Below are 14,385 nucleotides of genomic sequence, written 5' to 3'. Positions count from 1 at the left end.
CTAATGTATAATCAGGCTGAATAGGGCACTTCATTTTTCATCAGCACATTACGGCAGCACAAATGAAGGGGACATTCATTCCGAGCCATCATTTGTTAGGTAGAGTTTGGGTCAATTCAAAGAGACAGTGCCAGCAGGGCTGGGGGATAAGGAGACACAGGGGTGAATTAGTCAGAATATTAATATACTCTTCAGAGAGACTGCAGCCAGGATTACCCTGACATCCATCGGAAGAATCCGGCGTTCCAGACAGGGCGATAAATACATCTTTATCTGATTAGGCCTTGTACTATAACTGCGGTTGATGCTGGCAAGACTGAAAAGTAGACCGCATTTGAAGGCTTTCACAATGTTTCAGGGAGGAACAGGTCAGAGATCAATTAATCCAGAGAAGTGGGCTACACAGCCTGCTATTACTGCCCATTTGCTTCTGTGAAAACCTTAAATTACTAATCAAGAAAATCTCATTTGCAGTCCTTTCACAGTATGCCGAGGCATCACCTGCGATTTAAGTGACTTCTTTAGAGGAAGAGAAAGAAGAGAAATAACATATTATTCACACGCTCCTTTGGCGTGAGGGATGGAACGCATCATAGCACTCTAGATGCAAATGCTTTGAAGGCTGCATCTCTCTCATCATCTATCAGCATAATGCACCTCTAAATCAACTCCTAACACTGCACGCACAAACAGTCTGTTTTCAAGAAGAAGCCATTTTTATACACCAAAAAAGAAAAGGAGGGGGTCCATCACACAGACTAGACGACGACGGAGGAAATGGGCGTAGACTGAACCACACAGACGGAGAGAGACCGAAGGAGAAAACAAAGAAAGAAAGAGAAGAGAAGAGAGACCCATTAAAAGTTAAAGCTTGTTTTCTCCGGCCTTAATCTTGTGGAGGCAGAGGAAAGATAGCAGAACTGCATTCACAACAAACAGGCCGGAGAGGAGGAGGAGAAAAGGAGGAAATGAGAAGCACTGAAGCATGATGTCATTACCACATAAATGGGAAAACCCGGAAAGAGAGCGAGAAAGACTGGAAAATAAGAGAGATCCGAGATAAAAATGGCAATAACCTTCTGAGAAGAGTTCAAGATAATATAGCAACTATGCATGTAATGTGCTGCATTCATATCAAGCTTATTGCAAGCTGAGATGCATTTCAGGCTTGAGCATGAGTCTGTCAAAGCTATTACTATCTAAATTATGAAACTTTATTCATCGTTGTAGAATTGTAGGGAATGACATGGGGATTCACTTTCAAAACAGGATTACTCAACGCTAACGCTGTACGTTTGTCAGCTTCAACCGTGATTCATTCAAAAGGATCACCGAAATGAGAAGCATCCTCTCTGTCACTCTTTTCTTTGTTCTCTCTCCCTTCTTCCCTCTCTCAACCTGCAGTACTCTCATCCCAGTGTTGACTGTCTGGGGATTTTAAATGAGCTTTAGGAACAGGTTGAAGTCTGGATGGAGGAACGAGATTGAAAACACTGAATTTGCACATGCAACGTTCAAGATACAAGGCTTTTCCTTTGTTTTTGTGAAGGATGAAACATGTTTATCGAGTGCTGTACTAATGAGCTGAGGAGCGGGATCAGGTGTGCTAGATCAAAGAGATAAAGTGTTCTAGAACTGCTCAAATACTCTACTTTTTCCCACGAAATTTAAATCCAAGCTGCTGAATGCTGTGTTCTTTGTACTGAACCATAAGGTCAGTTTGTGATGTTCAAGTCCACCAGTGTTTAAACGCTTTTTGCTATATAAATTAGAAAGATCCTTAAACTTTGATATTTAGAGAAAAGCAAATATTTGTAAGGTGTTTGTTTGACATGCATATAACTGTGAAGTTGAATGTAATTTTATTAGCAAAAGACTGTAAATCAGTAAATGTTCTAAATACATATTATAAAAATAACTGTAATCTAATAGGACATTTCAACCGCTCTTGCCAGTGGAGATATGAAGAAAGACAGCGTTGTTGCCAGGGCAGCCAGAGCAAGGGGTAGTACCCCTTCAGCCCGTGAAAGGGTAGTGGTGTCCCAATTCTCTTTAGCTTGAAGGTATAGGGCTAAGGGAAAGGGGTTTACACGCCTTCAAACGAAGATTTTTCAGGACCACACTCGAAACCAAGGGGTAAGAAAAATTTCCCAGAATGCACTAGCCACAGCTGCACCCGGAAGTAAGGAGATCCACTAATTAGTATTTTTGTCATTATTACGAATTTTTACAACAAACAAACACATGTTGTAATATATTCATAACCACGTTCGTGTTTTACTGTCATGCTTTTTAAAAAAAAAAAAACAAAGCTAAAATAAAAACCGCTAAATTTCACGACCTATAATCCCTAATAATAACTCCTATATAGCAGTCCCACAACATTCTGACACTTGATGACACTGGAATACCCTGTCAGAAATTACTTGTGGCTGGGAATGGGCTTTTTACAGTGTCTGCTATAATGTTAATGTTGTTTTTGGTGTGTTTACATTAATGAATATGGCCAATGTGTAAATGTTACGATCTTATTCCCACATTATATCGTTATGAATACATAATATATGCCTTCAGAAATTTTTCTGAAGATAAATACCAAAAAATAACACAACTGGAGTAAGTACAGCAGTCGCCATCGACTGATCTCATATGAAGCTTCAGATCTCGAGGACATATAATGACATGTGCAGGTGCTGTAGTGATGTCCCAATTCTTAGGGGTACATTTTGAAGCCCTTCCCCTTAACCCTTGGTTGTAAGGGCTAAGGGGAAGGGGTAGGGGTACAAAAATAGAATTGGGATTGGGCCTTACTCTCAACCGCACGCTATGAGAAAATGAAAGTAAAACTAATCCGAATGTAGTGCTTTAAATGTCCAGCAGGTGGCAGGTCAAAACCACAAGTGGCTTTATGCGAGTGCACAACAATGATAGTGACTCAAAATATGTTTTGGTGGGCAAACTATCGTTATATTTTTGACATCAGTTGCCGGTCGGAGGGGGGAGGAGGATGGGGGTCTGTAAATAGCCCGTGGGCCAGGAGTTAGAGACTCCTGATTTGAATGAATGATTCAGTTACAATATTTTTTTTCCACCATCTACTGGTAGAACAGTATACCTTCAAACAGCACCAAAATGCATAATATATAATGTAAATATAACAAGAGGTGCCTAAGAGCAAGAAAGTTGCTGGTTCAAGGTGGTTTAGTTGGCATTTCTGTGTGGAGTTCACATGTTCTCCCTGTGTTGGCGCGAGTTTCCCTGGGTGCTTCGGTTTCCCTCACAGTCCAAAGACATGCGCTATGTGAACGCAATTACTGTATAATACTGCCTTTACTGTAATTATACTGCCACTGAAAGTCTGCAAAAACGCAAGTGGACTTGAAATGTGCTATTATAAAACTATTATAAAACTATTACATACATAAGCCTGTTGTACATGTACATGAATTTGCGAGATACCTTTTAGGGAGTCATCCTTTAATTTCTATCGATTTCCTAACAAAATAATTAGCTTGTGGATAAATTAGATCAGGGGTCTTTTTTTCCAACGTGGATTTTACAGTTAGCTAGATATGATTATCGATGATTTGACACGATTCCGAAAAATGACATTCTTCAAAACTCATCCAGAAGTTCTTGTCATAGCAACATTTCTGCAAGCTCAAGCTTGTTTAGGAACAGCTTATTTCATATAGACAGGATTTGAAAGTGTTATTTCAAGTGAAGGTTATAATAAGTAAGTATTTACCAACTGCTGCCAAAAAGTTATGAAGGTAGTACCAAAGTCCCTTTAAGGCAAGTAATTTTACTTAGTGGCCATCTTTGAAACGCCTCTCTGGCAGTATGCTCGGGCATTCTGTTTGAATGGGAAACATCAAATTCTCCAAAACTACTTGCCAAGATTATGATTACATTACATATTATGAATAACCAATAAAGTTAAACAATAACTGTCTATTAGGTTTAATTTCCAAATGTTCGTATCACACAAAATCTGAAGAAACTCATGTCTGGTTCGAGCCCCTCCCCCGGAGAATAGTCATTCTATAGCAATCGCTGATTGGCTCCTGTACTAGAAGGCGGGCTTTGTTCACCATATAGCAGGGATCACCAAACTCGTTCCTGGAGGTCCGATATCCTGCAGATTTTTGCTCCAACCCTAATCAAACACACCTGAACAAGCTAATCAAGGTCTTACTAGGTATGCTTGAAACACCCAGGCAGGTGTGTTGAGGCAAGTCTAAGCTAAACCCTGCAGGGCACCAGACCTCCAGGAACGAGATTGGCGACCCCTGCCATATAGCAATCGCTGACTGGCTTCTGTACTGGTGGGGCTTTATTCACCATATTGACTGTTACACTTTTCCATACTCAAAAGTATACGAGTGTACGAGTGTATACGATGTCTTGTGTATTCTGGAGTCTTTAGGTGGTACCTTTTCAAGGGGACCAAAGACTTTTTTAGAACTTCTTATGTACACTTTAGGTAATAATTTATACTTTTGAGATACCAATATGGACATTTTAGATTTAAACCTGTACCATTCAATTTCTGAAAGAGTATGGTAAAAGACATGGCCAATATCGTCATTAAGCATTTTCTGTTGTTGCAAGGAATAATTAAATAATTTACAGTACTTAAGCACATACAGTACTACATAGACAGCTAATACACAGGTGATTAGATGCAGTGGAGGAGATGTAGACACTTCTCAAATATCAAAATGCTTTTTTGACACTAAATTAATTTAAATCACCAGTTACATCTTAAATACTGTTAGAGTACATAGAAAATCAACTCTAAACAGCCTTCAACAAATGCAGAAAGTTTAACAAACTGTTTGATTTACTACAAATCCTATGTTATTTTGCTCACATGGCGGACAATCGAATATTAGATCAGATGATGTCATTACACTGCTGTCTTTCCACCAGCCAATCGCTGTATTATTGATCATGATTTTGAAGAATAAAAGATACGTGCTTCACAACAAACCAAAGCACACATTGATCCCAGATCAATTTATCCAGATATTGCAAGCTGAAACTTGTTTGGAGAACCAAATTAGCCAGAGATATCTGTTCTCACGATTAAAAGATCCTGCATCTGCCAAATCATCTTAGATCGTTAAAGCAAGGTGCGAAGGATGGACCCAATGTTGAGTCACTTTATGGCAATGACATCATCACTTTTTTTTTCTTCCAACTGAATCACTAATTTAAAATGAGTTGACCAAGCTTTTACACATAATCTACCATAGTCAACTGTTAGGGGAAAGCCCTAAATAAGACATACATTCAAATAAATCTAAATGACTTTAAAACATTAACACATTTTCTTTACCTTATCAAAGAAAAGAAAATATAAGGCTGAATAAAACCATGAAGAAAGCTCATTTAAACTTACAAATGCCATTTCATCTTAGGGAACAGTATTTATTGTCATGGTGAAAACTAAACTAGAAAGCAAGATTAGGTGAGAGAAGGAGGGTGAGCTGGAGAGAGATGAGTATTGATTAAGAGCAAAATGCTCAGAGGAGCACTGCAACGAGAAAGCATACTAGCTCCAAATGAATCTTTTAGTGCTTGGACTCAAGTCATTTGCTGGGTATTATAAATAAATGTAATGGTTTGGAGACTTTTTGGATCCTCTAATTAAATTAGGAAGCATCTTGCAGTAATTATTTTTAAATAGCAGTAAACAACAGTGCACTTAATACACAGATCAACTATATTAAGAAAAACCCGACTTAATGTTGCAATCTGTACACAGCTTGACACCTTAACCAGTTTGCTTTATAAATTTGCGCGTTTAATTACAATAAAAAGAAAGGTGGTGCAGCTAAATGAAGTCATGACTGAGGTTAAACGCATCATTAAAGTGCATAAGAAAGTGCTCAAGAGATGCTCTGCTAAAATTTTACACCGCCAAAAAAGAAAAAAAAAGAACAGATCAGCCTCTCAACTAATTACTTTTTTTGTTTTTTTCCAAAGAGTTATATTTTAATGACTTTCTGTAAAAGGTGTCTCACATAGTGAAAACCCATGAGTTCACAGAATTAATCAGTATATTATTATTTCATCACGTAAGTAATCAAAATGTCAAAATGTTCATTAACTTTATTTCTAAAAGCCATAAATAGACATTTATTAATTCTATAACATCATATTTCTTAAAAATTAATCGTTAACATATATATATAGGCATATACAGAAATCATGGAGTTAAATTTAATACATTTAAAGACACTTTTTAAGACTCCTTCCATACATTTTTAAAACCTCATCACCACATCAGGGACATCAGTTTAAGCAGTATTTCTCAAGCACATTCTTGGAGAACCACCAACTCACATTTCCATTTCTCCTTAATCAAACACACCTGATTCAGATCATCAGCTCATTAGCAGAGACTGAAAGACTTGTAATGGGTGTGACAGACAAAGGAGACATCCAAAACATGCAGTGTTGGTGGCCCTCCAGAAACGTGGTTGAAAAACACTGAGTAAAACTATCTTTAGATATTGATTGTTAGAAAGCACAACTAACAATCTTAGCTTGGGATAACCCCTTATCAACACAACATAATTCTAAAGGATGAGAATGAAGCACAAGATAATTATTTGAGTGACAAATCCTATGAAAGATTTATTAGAAATAAAAATAAATAATAATTATACGAATAAACAAAACAATTATGACTGTTCATAAACTATTACGGTTCCATAAACTATTTTTAAAAATCCCATCTTCGTATACAGAACTATTCAATTAAAAAAACTTTTTATCTAAAAGTAAATGAAAAGATGAAACAAAACATAATACATTAGAAATAAGATACAAGATGTGTACTTTAAGCGGCTTAATTTTTTGCTTGATTGATTTATAAACTTTTGACCCTGCGGACACCTTGTTATTAAAAAAAAATGTGTATCCTTCAACTGTTACCGTACCAAACTTTGCCTTTAAATTGGTGAATTTTCATACACAACTATGTAGAATACAGGACATTAAGTCACCTTCTATAATCAATAAGCTCTGAAGCAGTTAAATAATTGATTTAAAAACACCAAGAATTATTTTGTAAAATGTCATTATCAATGCCAGAATATAAGGAAAAAATAGAACTTTTAATTATAATTTTATTAAAGTCCCATTTGCTCTCATTATTTATATTAGCTAATAATTAAGCTTTTTTAACTAAAAAGTTTAACATTTTCAATTCAGTTACCACCAAACTCTGTTAATAAAGTAGTAGAGTAGCCATGTAGATGGTATTGAAAAGAAACGACAAACAAACAAAACTATAGATTTTTTTTTACTAACTAAGATTTTTTTTTACTTGTATTTGTAAAACACAGTTTTTTTTTAATTAGATACATTTCCAATTAAATAAAAGAATAATTAAAAAGAAAAATAAAAGTTTTCCCTAGCTTTTTGAACAGCAAAATGTAGCAATTATAGAACCGGCAGAACTTCTTACCTGCACTATAGAAGCGGTCAAGTTTCTCCCAAAGGGGCTCATCCTCCCGGTGCAGTATGGACAGCTTAAGGGGTTCATAGATGGAGCCTGATCACAGAATGGAGAGCTTGACGTTACATAAAATACATCCACAATATTGCGATTCTTATCTCATCTTGAGGTGCATTTCAAGTATCATTGGATGGAAGTGATGAGTGTACTTCAAAGTCAGCATGGCTTCTTGATGATGCTAGTATAGACCGCTGGCCCGCTACAGACCCACTTTAGGCTATTTAGTATGCTAAGATTGAGCTGACTCACCAAAATCAAAATGTGCTTCATTTAGACTCTGTAACGTAAATGGTTTTCTGTTCCATTTACAATGCTAAGAGCCACAGAATGTAGATTTACTGGGGTGCAAAGGCAGCAAAGCATGCCAGGAAAACAATCAAAGCAAAATGCAAAAGACTAAGCTATTGTTCTCCAGATGCATACATCAAACCAAACGTCACTGCAGACACACACAGCTTGATTGCAAAATTGAAGGTACTGGCACAAACTCTGCGAGTAATGGAACCTGACACCGGTAAATTCAGCTTTTTTCTGAAGGGAGTGAAATTCAGGGGAACCCCATCAAATGAAGCACTATTTCAGACACATTTAACTTTGGAGCAATTTACATTTTAATAGAATCGACCCAGGGTCAATACCTCAGGTACTGAAAATTCACATTTCCGAGCAAATTAGCATAATTCCCATCAGCTTTTAAGTAGCACGGACAAAGCCATCTCTTTTTAAGATAACTCCGGCTAAGCAGTGCACATCCAATAGGCAAATGAAAGATACTCCTCGTTTTAGTTTCACCGCATTGATATAAACGTAGCTTGCCTCGAGAAACATACAAACCTTCTGTTAACAGATCTGATCAGACATTGATGGGAAAAATATGAGAGGTACTCTACTGAATTACTGATTTGTTTAATCACAGAAGAAGGTTTATTTATTACTAATCCTTTTAGATCTGATGAAATGTTAGAGATGAAACAATAGAATTATTTTTCAGAAATGAAAAAAAGAAACTAAATTAAGCACCAGTTTTCAATTAAGGCATCAAAGAGTTTCATTTCTGAACAAAGACTGTGACTGGCTTTAAAAGGTGAAGAGTATTGTATCCAGATACTAAACACACTCTTTAAAATGAAATGGAAAATTCTTACTTCAAATGTAATGAGTGTTTTTTTCCCCCCATGGATCAATCGCTATTCTCCAACTTACCAAGCTTCCGGAGTTTGCGACGTTCGCTCAGAGGCTCATTGGCAGTGTCAGCCATTTTTCATTAGATGAATTCTACGCCAGTCGTCTATTAGTTAAACTACAACATTAGTATAATTCAGAAGGTTAGCAGAACATAGAGAGAAAAGACAAATTACATGGAATCACACAGTGAGATTTTCAGATCTTCAGGCATTGGTTACTGAATTGACATGCAACAAATCGCATTGTGTACAATTGAAAGTGAGGTGATTTGGTATGACTGATGTGAGAGGATGAGATGACAATTAAAATGTCCATGACACTGTATAATTGCTATGAATTTCTATTGGAATGACTGAAGAGACAAACTGTGATCAATAGCCCTCCTTTAAAACACTAAAAACACTATATGGCACATCTCAACATCCATAAATACACTTCACAAGATATAAAGGGTATAATTGCACGCATCTATTGTACAAGTACACTACCGATCAAAGGTTTGTGGTCAGTAGGATTTTTAAATGTTTTAAAATAAGCTTCTCCTGGTCACCAAGGCTGTATTTATTTCATCAAAAATACAGTACAAATTGTGAAACGTTGCACTATAAAAATAACTTTTTCAAAAGAAGTTTATAATTTAATTAAAAACTTATTCCAGTGATTTTAAAGATGCATTTTCGGCTTTATTACTCCAGTCTTCAGAGTCACTTGATCCTTCAGAAATCACTCTATTATTAATAATAATAATAATAATTATTATTATTATTATTACTGTTATTATTGTTATTAATATTACTATTATCAATAGTAATAGAAATGAAAGCAATAATGACTGGAGTAATAATTTCATTTAAAACTACATACAATAACTAATAAAATTATTTAATAAATAAGTATTTTTTACTAATAAATGCCGCCTATTTAAATTATTTAAAAAAAATGAATAATTAAAAAAAAACTGACCTCAAACATTTGACTGTGTATATTCAATTTCACCTTCATAAATACATGTGAACTGAAATATTGATATATAATACATGGTAAATCTGAACTACTGTATTTTAAATGTTGCAAAAAAAAAAAAAAAAGCAAAATACAGCTATGTAAAATAAATGTAAATGGCCATTAGAGAAGTTTCTCTCTATATTATTTATAGCTGGATGACAGTGTAAAACTTAATTTTAGTTTTGTTTAGTAAACTGATAAAACTTGTTTCAAATTTAAATGTTTCTTTTGTCATTTAGAGCATTTTTTGCATAAATGACAATCGTTCAAAATAACAAAAAAGTTGTCCTATTTTCAAACACGTTTACACATTTTAGACAATACAACACCAGTTTTTAACTACAGGAGAGTAATGAAATCAAATATTTGGTTTAATAAACCCTTACAATCACAGCAAATGAAAACATTGTATATTTAGACCAATTGCCATTTCTTGGAAGGGACAAAACAAGACATAAAAAAAAAACATTATTTACTCACCATGTTGTTTTAAACATGCATGATATAATAGTCAATATAAAACATAAGTCACTGTTAGCAATCATTGGATATTTTCTCATACAGGTTTAGAAAAACATAAGGGAGAGCTAATGGACTTACTTTATCCCTTCTAGAAATGTGCATTTTATTTATTTATCTGTTTAACACGGCCACAAGTGAAATCTGACAGCTCTGTGAAAGTCTACTTGAGTTTTCATGCCAGGCTGAAGCAGATGCTAACCAGCAATGAATTAAGAGGGTTAAAAAGCTTTTCAAAACCTTAGACATTCAGGGACCGGAGTCTTTTAAAGTACTACTGTTTAAGAATGCAAAAGCTGACGCTCAGTGTGCAGTTTAGGCTCTAAATATAGCCGCTGATCAGCGTCCTCTTCACGCCTGACCTTTGGGCTCTGCTCTTTGCCACACACATACGCGAAAACTCATGTTAATGCGTTTCTGCAACACGGACAATGGGCCAAAATGCACAGACGGTACTGTTAAATCATTCTTAATGTCATGCATCTCAAAGAAGCCAAACCTGATCGCTTAGATCTGGCTTTGAACTCCAGCAGCTTCCAGCCGACATCCGCTAAGCTTGCCATGATGACAGCAAAATAACAACACTCACACTGCCGTTGAACACTCGCACTTGTCGCAAAGCCTATTCACTCCTGCCGAAGAACGACGTGCCGTGTTCCAGTTTTGTTGGTCGAAGCTAACAGCAAAATGTTGCTGTCATTTGCTTGTTTTTTGACGTTATTATCAAGTTTTGTCGGACAACACGTCACGTTTGCATTGCAGGACGTTACTAGCGATTTATTTGGCCAGGAAAACAATGGTACAGTAGCGGCTTTCGGTGACTTTAACTCTGATAAACAGACTGACATTTTCATCATCAGGAAGCGTGAGTACACTTCTGCTAGCTAATAATATGAACACTAGAGTCTTAAAAGAATCTAACCGAAGATTTACTTGAAGAAGTAATATGTGTTTTATATGGTTATTGTATATTATGTGTGAGTTTTGATAAGACGGCTGTCGATGCCGTTTTGTGCATATCACACAACTGTCATGTTTTCCTTATGACAGGGGGTGTGGCTGAATACTCCCTTTGTAAACACTATACTATATTGTTAAACTATTAGTGTTACATAGATGCTAATGTGCTGTTTCTTTTATATGTTATTTATTACAGAATCTGAGCTGTTGATTTTCTTGGCTGATCTTAAAGCACCTTATTTCAAACCTAAAGTCCATCTGACTAAAGAGGTTTTCCCTAGGTAAGATTATACACACACAGCACCACACACACTACTATTCTGAAGCCTACTGTATCATATCAGATACATATGTTTTCTCATTGAGGTAAAGTTGGTTTTATATTCGAACATTCGTTCAGCGACTACTTGGTGACATACTCCTTATATTGTTTACAATATACATATTGAATATTTGGCCTAAAATCACATGCAAGTATGACTCCAAAACAACATTACACAATTTTTTTGACTGTGAGCAATGTTGTACTTTGATAGTCATTGACTGATAATGTGATTTCACTATTTAGAATTTGCAAAGATAACTTTTCTGAAATTATATTATTAAGGAGGAGTGGCACGGTGGTTCAGTAGTTAGCACTGTCACCTCACAGCAAGAAGGTCATCGGCTGGGTCAGTTGGTGTTTCTGTGAGGAGTTTGTATGTTTGTGGGCGTTTCCCCCAAGGTCCAAAGTCATGCGCTATAGGTGAATTGAATAAGCAAAATTGGCTGTAATGTTTGAGTGTAAATGTAAGAGTGTATGGGTTTTTCCAATTACTGGGTTTTGGCTGGAAGGGCATTAGCTGCGTAAAACATATGTTAGATAACTTGGCGTTTTTTTCCGCTTTGGTGACCTCTGATAAACAAAGGGACTAAGCAGGAGGAAAATGAGTGAATGAATATTATTATGGAGGAATAAGTCTGAATGTGAGAACATAAAACCAACTTTACTTCAATTATTTCCTCTAGCCTCTAAAATATGAATGAGACTGCTAAATTAAAGGCTTCCCTCCAATATTTCATGTAATTTAGCAAATAAAATAATACAATCTTAAGTGTTCAACTTCAGATCTTGATACACAAGTTTTTTTTGTTGTTTTGTTTTATTGTGAAATCATCAGGGTTTTTTTTTTTTAAATAAGTGTAAACGAACTTCAATATTCACAAATTATTCTAGATAAACCTGTTACAAGTTTGGTGTATATGATGTTTCATCTATAATTTTTTGTCAGCTATAATAATCTTTGTGTCAAAAATGATACAACAAGCTTTGGAGTCATATTGTATTGTCTTTTATTAATCATTAGATTATAATTCATTAAATACTTTGATCCTGTATTTAAAACTATTAAGATTTCATCTCAAATGTAAGCTTTTGATAATTATTTTTCAATTGTGAGCATGATGTTTTCAGTGTTTTGCAATATATGGGACATGAAATGCTGATGAATCAAATATGAAACTTGATTGTAATGGAAAACATATGCATACTGTATAGTGTCTTTCATATTTTTTTTCTGTAAGCTGTTCCATTTTAAACATTAGATATTTTCAGTCATTGAGTCATTGAACATGTCAGTTTTTTTGTCATTGTTAGCATGGTTGTTCATTGCAGTGTTGATGTGTTTTTCCTGCTCTCTCAGTGACTTCATCATAAGCAGTGTGGTGCCGGGTGATTACGATGGAGATTCTCAGATGGATGTGCTTCTCACTGGCCACTTAAATGGCTCCCCTTTACAAACAAGCGTCTTCGTCTTCTGGGGACGTAACCAGACTTTAGGTAAAGTCGTAAATATAATACATAAAGAATATATAGTTCTTTAATAAAGCTCTGAGCATTCCCTATATTTATTAACAATGAAGGGTGTTTATTGGCACAGTTCAAGAAGATTTAACATCCCTAGAAGCTTTCTATTTCACAAAAGGCCCCAGTAGGTGAAAAAGTTTATTAAGTTATTAAAGATATGAAAATTTTCTTCACACTAGGCAAAACATCTTTTTTTTTAGATGCTTTACTGATTGATTCTTTTCAATGAAAATATATTAATTCCTACATTATTTATACATTCATATTTTTATTCTATTATTTTCTTATTTTTATTATAATTAAGTGTTAGTTCACCAAAAAATGGGAAAAAAACAATAGGAAGATTCTCATGTTTGTTCATATAATAACATTTAGCAATGAACAGCATTAATCTTTTGTTGAAAACAAAATAAAAAAGAATGGACAGCAGTGACCTAATAGTTAAAGAGTTGGACTTGTAAGGTTACAGGTTCAAGTTCTGTTACGGGAAGGGATTGTAGACTGTGGCTTTAATTGTGTGTTCACTGCTGTGTGTGCACTTGGATGGGTTAAATGCAGAGCACAGTTTCCAAGTACAAAATCACCGTACTTGGCCAAATGTCACAACATTCACTTTCATGTGTCATATATTTTGTATGAAGTGTTTTGGGTGTATACGATAGGATTTAGTGAAAGGCAAACTAAATATTATACAATATGAACATTATAATACATTTTCTTACAGACCAAAATAAAAAGGAGAAGCTGGACAAGATCTTTACTGATCAGCCTCTTGTAATGGAGTAAGTATATAATACTTTATCATAATACATAATAGTACTATAATAATACTTTAAGGGGCGATATGGTGGCTCAGTGGTTAGCACTGTGGCCTCACAGCTAGAAGGTGGCTGGTTCAGGTGCTGGCTGGGCCAGTTGGCATTTCTGTGTGGAGTTTGCATGTTCTCCCCGTGTTGGCGTAGGTTTCCTCCTGTTGCTCCAGTTTCCCCCACAGTCCAAAGACATGCGGTTTGAATTGAATAAACTAAATTTTCCATAATGTATTTGTGTGAATGATTACGTATGGGTGTTTCCCAGTACTGGGCTCCAGCTGGAAAGGTATCCACTGTGTAAAACATGCTGGATAAGTTAGCGGTTCATTCCGCTGTGGTGACCCCTGATGAATAGACACTATGCCAAAGGAGAATGAATGAATGAATGATACTTTAAAGCTATTTAATTGCATTTTATTTTAATGTAATTTATTTTATTCAAGTAAAATAAAATAAAATATATTAAAATTAGTTTTTTGGGTTGTGTATAAAAATGTGTGAACCCATATACTGGAAAATGCAAA

At 35.4% G+C, this 14,385-nt stretch overlaps 2 protein-coding genes across 7 annotated transcripts in view; one reads left to right on the top strand and one right to left on the bottom strand.

Annotated features, from left to right (window-relative positions):
- The window catches only part of phkb (phosphorylase kinase, beta), a 138,634-nt gene extending 127,819 nt beyond the window's left edge, over positions 1 to 10,815 (bottom strand). For 2 of the 4 annotated variants that reach the window (XM_073908869.1, XM_693105.10), the window contains exons 1-3: positions 10,743 to 10,815; positions 8,738 to 8,834; positions 7,484 to 7,570 (exon numbers count right to left, since the gene is read on the bottom strand). In XM_073908869.1, coding sequence (XP_073764970.1) covers positions 7,484 to 7,570; positions 8,738 to 8,792 — 142 coding nt within the window. In that variant the 5' untranslated portion in view covers positions 8,793 to 8,834; positions 10,743 to 10,815. The remainder of the gene's footprint in view (positions 1 to 7,483; positions 7,571 to 8,737; positions 8,835 to 10,742) is intronic. The other 2 variants (XM_005166403.6, XM_005166402.6) reach the window with 1 other exon arrangement.
- A 72-nt stretch (positions 10,816 to 10,887) lies between these two features.
- The window catches only part of itfg1 (integrin alpha FG-GAP repeat containing 1), a 228,834-nt gene continuing 225,336 nt past the window's right edge, over positions 10,888 to 14,385 (top strand). For all 3 annotated transcript variants that reach the window (XR_012383480.1, XR_012383481.1, XM_073908876.1), the window contains exons 1-4: positions 10,888 to 11,108; positions 11,400 to 11,484; positions 12,886 to 13,022; positions 13,774 to 13,831. Coding sequence is in view for 1 of the 3 variants with exons in the window: in XM_073908876.1 (XP_073764977.1) it covers positions 10,931 to 11,108; positions 11,400 to 11,484; positions 12,886 to 13,022; positions 13,774 to 13,831 (458 nt within the window). In the remaining 2 variants the exon portion in view is untranslated. The remainder of the gene's footprint in view (positions 11,109 to 11,399; positions 11,485 to 12,885; positions 13,023 to 13,773; positions 13,832 to 14,385) is intronic.

The sequence above is a fragment of the Danio rerio genome, chromosome 7 (genome assembly GCF_049306965.1).
Source record: "Danio rerio strain Tuebingen ecotype United States chromosome 7, GRCz12tu, whole genome shotgun sequence".
NCBI lineage: Eukaryota > Metazoa > Chordata > Actinopteri > Cypriniformes > Danionidae > Danio > Danio rerio.
Note: the sequence above shows the minus strand (reverse complement) of the source record. Positions and strands in the feature narration are given on the sequence as shown.